The sequence below is a fragment of the Excalfactoria chinensis genome, chromosome 8 (genome assembly GCF_039878825.1).
Source record: "Excalfactoria chinensis isolate bCotChi1 chromosome 8, bCotChi1.hap2, whole genome shotgun sequence".
NCBI lineage: Eukaryota > Metazoa > Chordata > Aves > Galliformes > Phasianidae > Excalfactoria > Excalfactoria chinensis.
In genome coordinates, this window is record NC_092832.1 from 20,718,324 (window position 1) to 20,736,300 (window position 17,977).

General features: G+C 40.6%; 1 protein-coding gene across 1 annotated transcript in view; it reads right to left on the reverse strand.

Annotated features, from left to right (window-relative positions):
* TRABD2B (TraB domain containing 2B) overlaps window positions 1–17,977 on the reverse strand; it is a 238,375-nt gene that overhangs the window by 11,274 nt on the left and 209,124 nt on the right. Inside the window, exon 6 of the mRNA XM_072343459.1 lies at window positions 8,496–8,765. Coding sequence (XP_072199560.1) covers window positions 8,496–8,765 — 270 coding nt within the window. The remainder of the gene's footprint in view (window positions 1–8,495; window positions 8,766–17,977) is intronic.

Sequence of the window (17,977 nt, forward strand, 5' to 3'; positions counted from 1 at the left end):
GAACACAAACCACGCTCTTCACCCACCCCAAACAGCAGGGGAGAAGTGCTACCATATATTGAATTTTCTTTGCCTGTTAAACCAGACAACTTATTTCTCAGCTGAGTGAATAAGAAGAGCCTTACAGAGCTGTGCTAAAGTGCGTTTCAGGTTTAGAAGAATCCCATTTATGAAGGGGTAACTGCTGCATTTTCCCTTCTTATCTGCTTGATATGAGTCAGAAAGACAATTGTTTTTCTTTTGTGTGCAATACACAATATGCCACAAGGAGTCATAGTTAAAGCCAATCCGCAGAACATCTGGCCAGTGAAAGCCCTGGATATGGAAAATATAAATGTCAAGGCTCATATTTATAAATTGGAAGGGCCATGACGACATCTGCTAACAAGCTCTCTTCCAGAGCCCATTTGTACATGGTTATGTGCAGGCAACAATAAACATGTGCATGGATCACATGCACGGTCTGCGCTCCCTTTCAGTTTCCAAAGGAACACACACTCCCAAAACACACAAATGCTCTGTTCTCACAACACAAAAATACAAGTGTTTGCAAACCTCACAGCGCAAAGCTCTTGCATACCAGACCACAGTGGGATACGCTGCTGGAACAGACTAAAAATAGATGGAGAAAAAGTCTTGCATTAACACAGAAGACAGTTAAACTCATTTGGCGTTAATTCTTTCGGTGGAATAAACATTCTGCTTCTCTTTTTTTTTGCCTCTCTGCACAGGAGACATTTTGTACCACAGCTCCAATCCTGAAACCTAATATTTATGGTGGAATAGTTGCAGATGGGAAGCTTTAAATACAGTCTAACCCATTTGATCGTGGTAGCTTAATATTAACATTAAAACAAACTGCATAAAATGCATGCACATAATGACTCAGAAAAATGATCCAATCCATTATCATAAAGGTTTTACTAATAATTTTGTTACTGTGGGTGTCTAGACACAGTTCAAAGGTGCAAAAGTTGAACCTACACTTGCATATGAAAGGTGGAGACCATGCTGGGCATGAGATCATCCAGAGCAAGTGCAAGCCCCCAACATTTCTAGCACTGGTCACAGTCATAGAGACTGCCCGTGAGGCTCCCAGAAGGAGGAATAATATCAGCAGAAAGAGCATGGACTGCTTTACGATGACCATGAATTTAGCAAAGAATAAACACTGCCACACTGCCTTGTCCAGCAGGAAAGCAGAAGACATAGAATCTTAGCTATGCCTCCTGCAGTCTGCACTGCTACCAGACATCAAAGAGATGCTGGTTACTAGAAACATGCTCCATATCCAAGAGGTTCTGCTGAAGGCTCCCAAAGCACATGATTCCATTGATATGGACTGACAGAAGTAATCTACAGTGCTTGTAGGATTGCAGCCTCCTGTGTGATGAGCCCAGAAAGGTGGAGGTGGCATCCAGGGATCTGGGGATGAAGATGGAAATGGTGAAGGGGTCCCCTTGTACCCTTTCTCTGCCAACCACACACAGCCAGCATCAAACAGGGCAGGACAAACAAGTACAGGAGAAAATTCAAGCAGAGAATGGAGAACCATGGAGCTGAAAAATAAACAGGTTGTTCAAGATTAAGAGCAGTCCCAGCAGCGGGTGTGGAAACGAGACAGCACTGGCTGGGAAAGAGCAGAACAAGTGGGGATGTGCATCACTGGAAAAATGACAGTGAAGAGATTATCAAAACTCAACAGCTGCTCATTTTTGAAACAGAATCCTAAAGCAAACATTTTATTTCTGCTGCATCAGGCAGGCTTTAAGCGGTTTAAAAAGGCTTGCTATGGCAGAACTATATTTAACCAAGAACACATACAAATGAGACGCATATAAACATACAGTGTGAACTACCTTAACTCAACGTATGCCAAATGAAATGTAAAAAACAAGAAAGAAAGCGAAATCTCTTAATAGGTTCCATAAAACCTCTTGTATTGTCTTTTCAATCTTAATCAGCATCAAGGAGGAAGGAGCAGAAAGTGTTCTTGGATACCCAGCGCTGAAAAATACCTCACTGTTCAAAAATCTTCGCTTTTATCTGCTCCAATTTTGTTACTTGCTCGCCTTGAAAAATATGGGTTTAATATTCATGATGGATATAAGCTTCATGAAAATAAAATACCTAATGCATTGCCAATAAAGAGTTTAGTTTCCCAAAAGAATGAAATCTATATTCCAACTGTCTGCTTTCATGTGTTTTTGTCTGTTTTTAGTGTTCTTTATCTCTAATGAATTGATTTTTGTGGACTTATAGTTTTCATTAATTTCATAGGTTACACATACAGCTTCACACTCATCATAGCGATGGTGAGATATAGAAGAGTGAAAATAATAAAACCTGCAAAGTCCTTGCTTGTATTTTATGAGGTTTGCCAGTCTCTGTGTTCCATCACACTGGATCTGCATATGATAGAGAACACCAGCAACATTTAACTATGTAAAATCAACAGAACAAGGTAAAAGCATATATTCGTGTTTCTGTATCTAACAGGTGAAATTGTGCCTGCACATCTCTCCAGCCCCATCTGCAGAGCAGCAAATTTATTCTTTGACTTTACAAGGGGAAAGAAGTTATCACTCATGGCCAGCTGACAGGGAAGGTCTATCAGCATGGAAATGCCAGAGTTTTGGACACCAATTTCAAGATTTCCCATCTGTTACTGCAATGCACAAGAGAATTCTGCGCTGAGCACAGGTTTCACAGCCTTAATTAATACGTTGTGTGCACTCTGACTAACCTGATAATCCAAGAAGCTTCAACAAAAACTGTCTAGGGACAGAGGATATGTCATCACCATATCATATATGTTGTAGTCAGGAGATTTGTTTCTTATTTATACTGTGCTGAGTTATACTGTGATGATATTTTACTTCCATGGGAGGACTTGAGCACTTAGGGCTGGTGAGAGGTGCCAACATCGGTGCTTGCTGAAAGGAGACATCAATCCAACTGCTCAGCTTAGAGGGGGATCAAATGGAAACAGTAAGGGACTAAGGGGGTTCACCTTATGCTTTGTTCTTTGCTCAGGAGGAGCTGAGGACCCACCTTTTCACAGAAGCATGATTGCTTCTTATGATGCACTGGCACAAGGTGCCCAGAGAGGTGACAGAGTTGCTGTCTCTGGAGATGTTCAAGGAGAGAAGTTGCACTGAGTGACATGGTGGGGAGAGGTCACAGGCATGGCTTGACGGCTGGACTGGATGATCTTATTACATTTTTTCCAACCTTAATGATACTATGACTCTATGATTGTCCCTGATTGGAACAAGAGGGAAGGACCAACTCACGCAGTAGTCAAAGTGTTTTCCTTGGCCCCCAGATAGATAATCCAACAGAGTTCACTGAAAACTGGCCAATCTAAGAGAAGATTTTGGGTCAGTCCAAGATACAATGGTGTCATCTGCAGAGGAACTAGAACAGAGAGTTGTTCAGGGGATATTCCATGACCACTCAGCTGACAAACTACCCATGCTGCCAAGCCATGAGATTTTCCTGGTATTTCTGCACCATGCTCTGGAGACTGAAGGCAGTTAAAGATAGGAACTGTGATCATGAAAGCTTCCTGAGAAGGAAATCCTGCCAGGAGAACAGCAAAGGAAATGGCAGGCAGAAGTATTGGAGGAAAGCCAACAGGCCACACAGCACAGTCAGACCCCAAACAGCAGTGAGGTGTGACAAGGGGAGGAAGGTGTGACTCCAACATGCCTATGGTCCCACTGTTCCTGGCTGATGGAACGGTCCCTCTGGGAGGTAGGTAGACTGTAATGAGTTAGAAGGCCCCCAATCTTCCTAATCTTTGGCCTTTGGACTAGGTCAGGCTGAACACAGGGCATGTGCAATGGTGACAACCACTCTGCTGGCTGCATGGAGGCTGGAGGAGGCAGTGATCCCCTGCAGTAGGCATGCAGCCCCCAGCAGTGTCCTTCCCTGAGAGGCAGAGAGGGTAATTTAAACAAACAAGGCCCCAGTGATGGAAATTTCAATCTCAAAGCTACCATGTGAAGGGAAATCATCTGACCACAATTTACCTGTTAGACTTCAAAAGTGTCTAGGTCTCCTCTAAAGAAAAGCAGCCTTTTCTTTAATGAAGCTAAGTACTGTATTTCAGCACTGCGTGTTGTGAAAAGGAAGCAATTTGGATTCATTTACCGAAATTTACCCTTCAGATGCAGTTAAGTGAAATTAAAAGTTTGTCTGGGTTGACAGAGTTCTGTTTTCCATCACCGTATTGTCTTAAAAGAAAGGATAACAGCCTAAGTGCTTAAATTCCATCCAAACTGATAAGGTTCACTCTATACAGGCACACTTACTGCAGTTTATTACACACTGTATCCCCTTCATCCATCAATGGTATAGTTTTTTTTTCCCCTCTAAAATAACCACTGCTTATAAAAGAAATCGATATTTGTGATGTCACTGCATTCATCTGGGGATGAATAGTCAGCACTTGGCTATCAGAAAAATGCCCTTTCCAATTACAGGGGAAACTAATTTCATTTCCCATTAATGGTAGGTTTTGCAGAGCTAAGCTTACATCTAGGACAAGAATCTCATTCTTTCTCTTCACAATTCCTTTACTTTAATTTCTTTTCTATGTAAGTGAAGCATCTGTGTGTCTTCAGCATCCAAATGCTGGCTTTGCCCAGATCTCTGCCTCGGCAACAGGAATGGACGATCTGCTTATGATATCCTCTCTAATTCTTTCTACTCACAACTGTATTCCTCTTCCACATCCTCCAGCCACCACTGCTCCTTGCAAGCTTTGCACATCCCAAACACTCTTGCAGCTACTACTAACTCTACCCCCTTTTACCCAGGAGCCTTCCTCCTGCCCTGCTGTAATGCTGATCCCTCCTCTTGGGAGCGTTCTCCACTCACTTGGTCTGTTGGTTTGTAACCTTAAGCTTTCTGCCTGCCCTAGAACGAAGGTGCAATGCTGATCTGGCCTTTGCTCACTACTTTGAAACTTCACAGGCATTTCTCTGTTCTTTCAATTCACTTAACAGCTCATCATGATTGGCACTGAATGATCTGTAATTAATTATACATATTACTGGGGGAAACTGAGCTAACACAGTGTCAACAGGAACAATGACATACACTGTGTGCCAGACTGCAGCCTTCCACTGCAAGGGCTTTGCCTACCCTTCCTGCTCCTCCAGTTGGCTTTTGGCTATGAAAGCTAGCTAGGGTCTTCATACTGTCTGCCTTCAAGTTCCTCCTAAAGGTAGGCTTCAGATCTGTAAAATTAAGTCCTTAAAACAAAAAATAATAATAATTTTAAAAAGTCCTGCTACTTGAAATCTCCATTTCATTTTGATTCTTGACAAAACAATTTCAGATGTGAATTGTAGCCAGGCAGAACATTTTCATCTTGTTCGGATTCAATGGGAAAGGAGGCAGATGGGAATGGAAACCACAGATTTCATCAATGTTTTTTACTTTTTTATTAGCCTTTACTGAATTGTTCAGTGTAGCCAATTACCCAGGAGATCAGCAAATCTTAGCTCTGTCTGAGATGAGGAGAAGACAAAGCAGAAGCTTTCTCATCCTCCACAGCAGTACTAGCCTTCAAACACATAAATCTATACACTGTCCACTCAGGGCTGCCAACTCAAATGTCTCAGCTGCTAAGACAGAACAAAAAAGGAAAGGACAATCTCCAAGGTATAAATGAAAGTAAATACTAATAGTGATGTGTGACATCAAATGACGACTCATTTTTCGTGAGGTCATTTCAGACTGTAGCTGTAACCTCAGATCAGACCAGAAGGACTGTGTAAGATGAGGTCTTAGTGGAACGATTAATTATGGATTTCCTGGCTTTTACAGGCTAGAGTCAGAACTTTGATGTTTCCTTAAGATTGTTCTCCTGTGTTCATTTCCTTTGTTTCTGTGCTGGTAGCTTAAAAAAACACCTTAAGATTTCTAGGGGAGAGTATGAGATAGCTGAGAAATCCACAGTCCATAAAAGTCCTGCAATTCATGGCTCATCAAATCCTCTAATCCATGGTCAATAAAGCTTTGGAAAAGGGCTGTATGAACCACAGTCATTTCACAGTTCAGTGAGGTACATAGAAAAATCAGCAATCTGGTTTAAAGTCACCTGGATTTGTTATCCACCTGTATATTTCTCTCAGACCTTTCAGGTTGAAAGATGACTCAAACAGATGAATTCTTAAGACTTTTCATGGAAACAATGAATTTTACACAGCTTTCACTCCTCCCCAAATGTAACAGTGACCTAAATCTCCCTATTGTGTCTCAAAATTAAGTTTCAAGTGAGCTAGGAAACTTGAATGGGAAGAACCACATGGAAAGCCATAATACTACACCAGCAGTGCTCAGTCCACATAGAGTGGTGTATTTGTATACAGAAGCAGTGGTGCTCCAACTGAAGTTGGGACAGAGTATGAGCTTCCAGTAATACCAGTTATCCTCCCAAAACGAGTGCTAACAGTCTCACCCTTCAGTGCTGATGAACTTTACTGTGGTAACACGATGTAAGTCCACATGCTCCTCTGCTGCACAAGTAACACTTATTTGCCCATATTAGTCACCCTAGCTGTTTCTTCCCAAGAACAACCATGCTACAAAGCCTAGGGACAGGCACAAATTTCTGCTCTTTTCTTGCCAATCAGAAAGGAACCAATTAGAAAGAACACATTGTTTACTGCCTTGTGCAAAGTCCAGCTTGCAATTAAAACTGATGAAACCCAACTGCCAAAAGCACAACATGCAGCAGCCAGTTTATGAAAGTTGAGATCCCATCCAGTTTATGGAGAAACAAGAGCTGGTTGTGTGTCTATGATTTAGCTGAACAGTTTGTAGTTTTCGTTTTGTTTTGTTTCCAGGAAAACAGCAGAAGTTACTCCAAAAGTATAGAAGAACTAAAGCCATCTGAAAGCACTAAGGCAAACTTCCCTTCCTCCAGCCCTTCCTTGCTTCTGGGGCTATAATCTCCCACTAACATCTCCCCAGGATCTTTCAGCAAGCAGGCGACACACAGTGCCTGGTTCATCACCAGCTTGGTGGGAGCGGAAACTTGTGTTTCCTCATCCCAATCTCCATCCCTCTGAAATGGAAGTAAAGGGATAAAAGGTTTTGATTCAGATGAAATCTCTCACCAGTGCAGAGTGAATAATTTAACTCTAGCCTGGAGAGCTACCCTTTGAAAGGCTTTTCCTAGGAATATTTCACACTGAAATAAAAACAACAAAAGGAACGCAAGTCTGCCAAAGCTATGCAAGCACCGTCGCTTTAAGTCCCTAGTTGCACATTTCCATAGCAGTATCAGGCCCAATATCCTTTATGCATAGATAAGACGGGGCGGAAGGAACACAGCTAACTGCTGAGCTCTTACAAGACTTTACTGTTCAAGGACTTCACTTGCATTACACATAAGGTGAGCTGGATCAGACAACCACATGAAATGCCGGTACACCAACATCTGACATCCCCCAGGTGGAAGACGAACAGAGAAGCCCCTTGTCTTTTGGGGCAATCAAATATGTAAGACCAAATGCTTTTTACCTCATGCTAAAACACCTTCCACAGAGCTTATCCAACACTGAACTCACTATGAGAACAAAACAAATGAATTTGGATACAATCCTCCTTACCAGGGCTGCCATGAACATCAGAATAACCTTACCATAGTAAGACTGTTATGCTCTGTTGTAATAACAACGCTTACATCACTCATCCTAAGAATACAGTAAAATACAACAAAAAGCAAGGCAACTTTAAAAAGAATGGACAAAAATCAGCGCAAGGAGAAGCTCGTGAGAAGCTCTTGACCTGTTTGGATTGCAAGGCACTTAGATGCCATGAAAAAGGGAATGACTTTGTGCCCCAGTTTCCCAGTAACATGCAGCAATGAATACTTTTGAATGGTGTACTGTGATTTTTTAGATGCGACATGCCCTAATCTGGTTCTAACAAGCCATAAATAGACAGGTTGCTAGACAGACAGACAGATACATACACATCCAGTGTGGTTAGACTCAGGATGCTTCACTTTGTTGTTTCCAAGGCAATTGGAGGTGTTAAATACTTTCAGTATCAAAATACAGAAGACTGAAAGTTAGATATGGCAGAATCTTAAAGCTCCCAATAAGAACCTGAAAGGTTGGAAGATGGCTCAGTCTCTTGGCTGAAATCTGACAGTAAAGATTGGAAAATCATTATTGGATAAGAAGGGGAAACAATTTTTTTCCTTGACATTGTTTTCCCATTGCTTTGGGTTTTTTTACTCTATTTTTCTGTATATTTTAAGCATTCTAACCATCAGTTTTTGCTCTCAACTTTTAGATTAAATGTTCCTATTAGCCTTCCTCTTGAGTTCTTATGTTCCAAGAACAACACCTTACTCCTCATCTCTCCCATTTAACCTTTCTCCAACCTTTTGTATGGCCTAATCAACAAAGCTGGAATCTGTAAAGGGCAGCAAGAAGAGGACAAGAATCATAGAAGTTATGACTCACCTGTCTTCTATCCGAACCCAGAGGTCATTGAACTGCCTCTGGCGATGGTGTTTGTGCTGTTTCTTGTGCCATTTCTTCTGCCTGCCAAACTCTTCCAGCTGGCTGATGCTGTCCGGTAACAAGAGATGAGGAGACAGGCTGTCTTCTTCATCCATTTGTAGGGGCTTCAGGGAAGGAGATGTCAACGGAACCTGTTCAGAAAGCTGGAGAGCAGGCAGGGCTGTTGCTGAGGATCCTTGTAAGGCGGGACTCGTCTTGGTCATTCTTGAACTGCAAAACACATTTGATAAGTAAGTTGAGAGATAATGCTAAGAAAAAGTGAAAGCAAAGGACTACATTACTTGTTGAGTGCTGCTAGCTGCTAAGAAGGTGTACGTAGAGAGAGGCTTTTGCTCTGGAGCACTGAGTAAACACAGCAGTGGTGTTTCCTAGAAAACTATCAAGTAAACACTAAACAGCAAAACTCTGAGGAAAACTATTTTTAACTTACATTATATTTAACAGATATTTAACTTGTTAACTAACAAATACCTTAAAAGTTGCAACAAAAAAAACCCTAATAAGAACCTAGCTTCAACAATAATTACACTCATTCATCCATATTAGGACTAGTGACAGGGAAGCCCAGACTGATGACAGCAGCATAGTCTAAAATCAAGGCTGCTGGGATAGGGTTTGTGAGACCTAAACTCTAGTAGTTTCTGATTATTGGAGAAGTGAAGCAAAAAGGCCTCTCTAGGACCACCATGAAGCAACACTGCCAGAGCTCTTAACTTCTGTTTGAAATACTACCATCCCTTGCATTGGATGCAAACTCGGCAGCAAAAGGCCTTCTATTGACTTCATCTTCTAGAATTTCACTGATTTTAGAACAAAAGTCAATTTAAACTCTCTTCTTTGATATGCAGCCATGTCAGCTTGCATTTGTGAGCTAAGATGTCCCGGACAAAGATCTAATAAAGCAGTACTGACACAAAGTCATTTTTTTTTTCTAACTTCAGAAAAAGTTTCTGTTTGGTCTTAATTGCAAGAGAGGAACTTTTTCTGTCTCTGGGATGGCCCAATGAGTTGCAGGTAGAGAAAATGGAAGATAAATAACAGGCAATATAAAGCTGTGGTCTGCAAAGCTATTTCAGTTACAGGGATGCTATGACTTTTATGACAGAAACAATTAAAGCCACGTGAAAAGTTTTGCCTCCTGAGTGAAACCAGTAAGATATTTTAATGAAAAAAGTAATAAGAAATCCTAAACTTCATTGGTGACAATGTACAAAAACGAACTGCAAGTGAAACCACATGTTTAATTTAAGGAACATTTAGTTCCAAAAAAAAAAAAGGTCACATCTATTACTAATGGTGGCCTTTTGTTTTCTTTCTTTTGTACTCTTGAAGTCCATTACTGCAGCACTCAGAACCACAGTCTACTGCACTGGTCTACTGCATCACTCTACTGCATCACGTTTTACCTACAACTCCTTCCAACAGCTACTGAGCACTAATTGCTGCTACTGGGAGTGAAGCTAACTGGCAAACACCGCAGTAATGTTGTCACTTGTAGCCAACAGTAATGACATCTTTTCAGAGATCACATGGCAGATGCAGAAAGGACAGAAGCTTGTTTAAATTAATTCTAAAATTCTCCAATGTAAATTCTTTTCATTAATAAAAGACAGGAAAATCCCTGTTTTGTGGTGCTTGGGTTTTGTTTTTTTTTTTTCCATTTTTTTTCCTTTTTGTTTCTTTCTTTCCCTCTCCAAGCATTAAGACTCTTCTTGAAACAGTTCCCAACTCATTCATTCTCATCCCATGCTCTACCTTACATTACCAAAAGATCTACTGGTACTGGCTATTTTTTCCTGGTAAGACTTTCTTCCCTGATTTATGTCGAGTATGAGGTTTCATCATTGCAGGAATTTTCTTTGAGAGATCTTGGATCTCTCCAAAGTTTTCACAGCTTGTTAGACTGAGAGACACAGATCACAATCACTCCACCCATGGCTGAAGCAATGTCATCTGCAGAGTCATGTACAAGGAAAGGCTCACACAGATTTGCAATGAACAGATCCTTCGGGTGACAGTAAACATAAAGGTTATGGCATACAGAAACATGTTAGGAAGGCAACAGCATGAAGCAGATGCAAGAAACCAAAGCTGACAAGCAGTGTGAACATCATGGCTGAAACCGATCTACCACCAACTTCTTGGTTTTCATTGACTTTGTTTTCTCAACAAAACTCTACCTCATGTTCTGACCAGTCAGCAGTGAGATTCCATCCACAGTACCCTGAGATGCCGACGGCAGGAGCAGCTACCACATCAGATCACATCTGCCAGTAAATCCTGGGGCCACCACTCTGTTCCTTAACTGTTTTCAGAGACATCTGAACACATACTTTCCTCCATTTAACACCTACTTTTCTGTTACACGTGTTTATCTTGCTCTGAACTCCTAGTAAACTGGAATTGGTGGAGAGGTGTTTTTATGGGTTGAGATTTTAGAAACCACTTAAGAGGACTGGCAGCTCACTTCTTATTAAAATTAATGACTTTGGGCATCAAAATCCCAGTGGTGGCTTTGAAAGCATCTGGCTTAATTGTTTCCACTACAATCACCTGAGCCACAGGTTGTAAACTCAATATTCCAGAACATTCTTCGGGAAGAGAATAAATAAACACTGAAGAAATGTTAAAATGTTGTAACCCAAAGAGGTTTATAAACTAACCACTTGTTCTTTAGAGTTGACGCATAGGGAATAGATCTGTTGTGGCAACTGTGCATTACATTGGGTCCGTTATTATTCCATTATTCCTGTACTACTACTGATTACCTCAAGACCTAAGAAAGACTGTTGAATATTGTTATGTTGATGCATGCTCACTTCTATGTTTTAAACCATCTTGAAGCTTTGGAATGGTGGGCATGAGAGGAGTGAAATATCCCTGGTAGAAACACACGTAGACTCAACATCTCTTCCTAATAAATAAAAATATAATCACATACTATAGAAAAAACCAAAAAAGTCTAAAAAACGTATGGTAAGAGCAACTGAAAGCCAGTTATCAACTTATGCACTATAAAGAATGATTTTTTAAATTTGACTTCTTAATAACATCTACAGACATGGTTTTCCCCAATCTGATTATCATCCTACAGACATTTAACCAGAAATAAAACTTTATATCCACTTGAATATGCATATTTAATCCAAAAATACTGCATGAGTATTTAAAGGTATTGTAATTCAAAGCAAGGTAGGCCTCCTATCTTCCTATCAGATGATAATCTTCCCTCTGATTTTATTAGAATGTATTTTACATTCTGGATATTTTCCCCTAAAAAATAACCACACCCTTCTCCTTCTCCCCTGGTTATTTGCAATAGGATACTCGAGCCATCAATCACCTCACAGCATTAAGCTTTACCATTAGATTCACCGATCATTTCATGGACTATTTCATGCCTTTCCTTCTCAACGCACTGTTAGCACAGCTGCACTACATGAAACCATGGGGATGTAATATACTTTTTTTTCACTCCTTTACTGCTGAGACAGCTTTCCAAGATAGAGAGTTATTTTTGAAGCCAGAGAAAAGCACGACTAGTTTTCACTTGGTGAGGCCACAGTGCCTTTTCACAAAAAAAAAGACTGTAAGAAAGTACCACCCAAATATCCTGGTCCACACAAAGACCTCAGAGATTTTTCATGAGTAACTCGATACAACTCCAGGCTGAGAGGTTCCACCCATTTTTAAGTGCATAATTCCCACATGGGATCATCTTTGAGACACTCCAAGTACTTCAAGCCTTTAGGTGGGTTTCACTGATATCTGACCTTAATTTCTTCCTCTGGGATGTACAGCCCTGTGAAATACGTTCTCTAAAATCACAAAGTCCAAATAAGAAAATCAGAATGCCTCAGCAAGTAACTTAAGTTTCTTTATCCTAAGATACAGAACAGTGAAAACAGGAAAACATTCATTCTGATTCATTCTTGAAAGCGCTTAATCCACAGACAAAGATCCCTGTGGTTTTGTTTCTCTTCTGGTGGATTTGCCATCCTTTTCTAATTCTTTTCAAGAATTAAAAGAACAAAACAAAACATGCAAGTAGTTTAGGCAGAGTTGTATGCTCCATTAGGCTGCCTCAGCATTCCTCTGTCTTGCGGTTTCTAGAGCCTTTGTGTTGGCACTGATAATAGAAATTTGTCTCATCATCAGGATTTGCTAGGCTTACAGAAGGGGATCTGGTCAAGAAAACAAAATTAACTTCATAAAGTTCTGTACTTGCTTATTTTCACAATCCCCAGGCTTATATTTGTTAAGATCCCATTTTTACCCAACCCCAAGCCACCTGGGAGTCCTGACATGCCCTTCTCCCTGCCCTTCCCAACAGCCTCCCAGTATCTACTGCTCAAAGGGTTGTGACCATCTCCAGACTTGAACGCCTCTTCCACAGGGTGAATTGGAGCTCCCACACTAACATCGTACCTTGTCTTCAACGACGGGGATATCTGCAACGCTCAATTCATTAAGGTCTCAGGAGCATCAGGTAGAGCAGACCTCGCCAACACACCTCTGCTCACTGACCACATCATGGTACTACCAGTGATATTTAGGGTGAGTTCTACTACATTGGCACTCAACATCAAACCTCCCATAGTCTTCAGCAGTGCCAAGAATTTGCTGTAGCGAGTAAGAAAGATCTGCACAGAAACATCCTCTTACGGCCAACTGACCTTCTCTGTCATTACTGAGCAGCAGTGGACCTGGTCCATGAGATAAAGCTTCTTAAGCACTTTGCTGCTCATACATGCTTTCCACACAACTAAATCAGAGTACTTGTCAAATCCCTGCTGCTCATCCACCTGAGGAAAAAGCTCTGATTGGCTTAATTATAATAAGGTTATTTTATGTAGCATGCTCTTGCCTTAGGCTTGTTTACTACAGCTGAAGCATTGCCATTTCTTAACAGAATTTGGAAACAAAGTTATTTTCATTTTTGCACCATTCTACTACAACTCACCATCAGTTAAATTAGGTTAAGTAATTAAATTAGATTACAGTCCACCAAAAACTTGGATGGTACCTCCGGACTCAAATCCACATCAGAGCATATGTTTGGGAAGAACCACTGCTTTTCAAGGACTGTGACCTTAGTTTGAGAAAGGAATCTAGCTCTCTGTTCAAACATATAAATGCAAATACTCAACTCTGTGCATAAACAAAGTGAAAAGCTTGTGAGGTCAAGATATTCCCATGGATTTTAATGTTTTCTTTCCTAGTTTGAGGAACTAAAAAATGAAAGACCCGTGTAGAAGCTTTGCTGTTCCATTTCATTAAAAGCAGAGCTGAACTGGGGCGCAGAAGAAATGCAAACTTTTTTTTGCAACTGGAGAGTTTGAATTTGCAGAAAAGAGCTCTGAAACATCTCTAACATGCCATTCCCACATTTTCAAATGGTCTTTCATTTCACAAATTCAAAATGTTTAATTTCAGCACTTACTGAAAAAAAAGCTTTTTCTTTTTTGTCTCCTGCTTTCAAAGACTTAAATGCTACAAAGTGGCCTTTTTTGTTTAAAAATTGATCTCGATTATAAAGAAAAATCCAACTAATAAATAAAAATGACAAACACAACCCAACCACTGGCTTCAAAGATGTCCTCAAAATATTCCTTTTCAGTTTGCTCTGAACTTATTTCCCCCTTCTTGACTTTGTGGTTCAGTTCCTGAACTAAATAATCATTTGTTCACACTTCTTTAGTGTATAAGCATACTCCAGCCTCAGAAGATGAGCTCTGCCCACAGAGGAGGAATGGGCTGACTCTTTAGTTTTGCATCTGTCTTCCACAGTAATAAATATCGTTCTCCGCTCTTGAGGCACACAAAAGAGATTAAAGCCTCACCTCAAACTTTATATTCCAAATCTTCACTGTCCTGATATCACTCTTTAGTGATTAGTACCTCTTTAGTGTTAAGCTATTTATGCCTAGACAGCACGGCCTATGCAAGATATTCACAATATTGCTGCCTTTGGTACTCCACTGCTTTATGGAAGCTGTTCTTACAGCCCCTTAGATAGAATATCTATCCCATAGCCCAAGACAATCCATCTCCTACTCAAGCATCCCAACTCAACATGGGATCATGTGACTTTGCAGCTGATTTTGGGCAGAAGCAAATGCTGGAGCATTATCTCTGAAGGGGAAATCCTGACTTCCACCCAAATTCATTAACAATACATAAGTTTTCTGATGAATCGAAAGCAACACAATTACCCAACAAAAGAACATTTTAGGCTCACATTCTTATTAACCTGCAGTATTTTCAAACTTTATTACACACTTTTTTTTTTTCATTGTTGTTCCTGAAGTCTATTATTAACAGAAGCAAATATATTACTCTTTCTTTTTAATAAGCACATGTATTACTTTAATAAAGAAGAATGGCGGACTTATGACTGAGCAATGTAATCTCTGCTTCCTCTTTATAAAAATTCCAGAGCTTTCAATGTTAGCTTGAGGTGATGTCACATTAATTATACACAGTAGATTTTTCAGGTGCTGGAAATTAACTTCCATCATTCCATACGTTTTGCAAAGCATAAAATTCATATCCAGTTCAGCTCAATATGCAACACGGAGGTTCTTAAAGTGTAATTGTGATTTTTGCCAAGTTTTGTTTTGGACTTTGGTTTTGGGACAATTCTCATTCTAGAGCATTTAGGTTTGGGCAGTGCCTGAGAAACTAGCTAATGGTGATCAAATGGCACTAAATCATTTCAGCCCTTATGAACTCAGACTCCAGAGACCAAAAAGCAAGACAAGGGATAGAAAACATCCTTCTTTCTCCCCCACTTGCCATAATCAAACTAGAAATATTCTCTGAAACTCATCCCCCTCCTACCTCTGTTTTAAGTTAATGGAGCTCCTGATGTCTATGGCTGTCTGCTCCTCCTCAGTCAAGGTCAACTTTTAGGACACTGAACTCTATAGCCACAGACAAAGGCAGGTTGGCTAACTCAGCAGAAAACCTATTATTCTCAAACCAAACCACTGCTTATGCATAAAAAAAAACAACCTGAGAATGAATTTGTTCAGTCCACACAGCTGTCATCCAGACAGGTTTTGAGATTTAGAAGACTGACAAACAAAAAGAAACAGGCTGAGAAATTTCATTGATTCCTCAATAGGATTACTACTGATATATAATGGTTGTCTGTGTCTTTCTTGCTTGCTGTCCAAACTGAATTCTGCTCCCAGATTTTGTCCTTTGGGAACAGCTTTCTCTGATGGATCCTCTGGACAGAAAAGCATCTGCAGGAATACATATTTCTCATCACATCTTAAAAATACACTCTCTGCAGAGACATCAACTGAGCAAGGTACTAAATATCTAGCTTGGTGCATTTTCACAGACTTTAGACCTAAAATAGGGGCAGACTATTCATTGTATGCCTGGTGCTGTTTCCTTCACTCCCTTCCCCTGTTACTCATGAAGCTGGGCTCTAACAGAGATAGACATTACTTGTGGATCACAGATCTATACAAGCACAGCAACTTGTCTTCATTAAGAATCCTGTTCAGTCTAAGCTCTTACATTTGCAAGATGATAGATAACATAGGCATATATGCAGCTGCCACATCCAGAAGAGAGACACAAACCACTTAGACTGAGCAGCAGGCAGAAGCGTGGAACCAAACAGCCCTAAGATCATCATGCCTGCAAGAGACGCAGCATCTCAGTTACACTGAGTCCACTTTTCCTCTCTTCAGCTGATGTTGTGATCTGCTTAGCCATTAATGACTGCTGAGCTATAAAAAGGAACACAGAGCCAGTGTGCCTTTCTCCAGAACACAGTTGTAGCCCATCTGTGCCGTTTTTATCACAAAGCTTGAGTGCTTCCAAGAAAAGAACTAAACTGTTATCATAAAACCTATTCAGACACTTCAGCATGTCTGTGGGCATTTGTCCTGCACAGTAATGTACAGAGCCCTCAAAACACAATGAAGGAAGGAGAACTCTTCCTCCAAAATCCATCTACATTAATGTCTAATGTTGTTTTATCAAATCTGATGTTAAATGACTTTACATATGACCTCTCTATATATTAGCCTGGCTTCCCTTGATTTCCCACTCTACATTAACTCGTGTTGATGAAACTGCTTGTATCAAATACTTATTTCTGCCTGATAAATCCATCCTTCATTAAAGCTCTTTGTTAATTAAGCATGTGTCTTATTGTTGAAGCCTTCTGGAATAAAAGGAGATATTTTATTCACTTTTGTTGTTGATAACTGACGTCTATGAGACTAAATCTTAAAATACAGTTTGAATATCTAGGAAGCATCTAAGGCCACAAGAAAGACTGATTTGTAATGAGTTTAGACAAAGCACACCCAAGAAATTAGACTGGGCATTGGCAGGAACCAGAACCTTCTATTCTCAAAAGGTTTGGTAATCTAAAGTTACTACATTAAAAAGCCCCTTCCTTCACACCTTATGGGATCTGCTCATCTCTGGCACACGGAACCCACACTTCATTTTCAAAGGGTCTGAGGGAAGACGGGCTCAGTTTCAGCTTTTGTTTCTGTCTTCCCATCCTACACTGAGCATTATTATTTGCTAGTTCTCCTGTAGAGGACATCATTTTTGTCCTCACTACTTCACAGGTAGGACTCCTGTATCTCAGACCACCTTCCCCTGAAAGTGCTGAACTGGCATCACAGGCTGGGGGTGAACCCTTCACTGAAAAGGCCTCATAAGAAATTTGAGGGGGTTAGTCATTTAAATAATGCTAACCAGCCATGCTGTTAGTGTTACCATTTGGGAATTAGAAATCTCTTTGTGCCCCAGGATTCCACCCAATCGTGGGAATAAACTCCCCACCTGACATTAAGATAGCGAGAAGAAATTCAGCAGGGTTTAAGAGAACCTGTGCTACCAGGGGATGCGTGGGCCAGGCTGCAAAACTGCTTCCCTGTGTTGTTGAAATATTACCCACATACAATGTTTTAATTAAAACCACAGAATGATTCATCTGACTCATCTCTCTGCAATGAGAACAAAGCCTCGGGGCTGCCCCACTGGGATCTCTGAGGCAGAGAAGTTATGTTGAATTGAAGCATGGGCTCCTCCATCAATGCTCGTTATAAATGAGCTTCCTATCCAAAAGATAACACCACGCACACAAGTCTGTCTGTCCCTCTACCTCCTCCCTTCTCCAGTAAGGATCTGACAGTCAGTTTGTAAGAGAAATATCCCAAGCAGCACAGGTGTTACAATAGACCGTGTCCTTATTTGTATGAAAATATGCAGGAGGGAGAAAGACCTCCTGAGAAAAGGTATGAACTCAGCCCTTTTTTAGATACTGGAATCCAAACTCACAGGACCCCTAAATTTCATACTGACCAGGGGTTTTTTGAAAGGGTAGGGGAAGTAAGGGGAGAGGGATGTGTGACACTGACAGGTATGGGGCACCAACC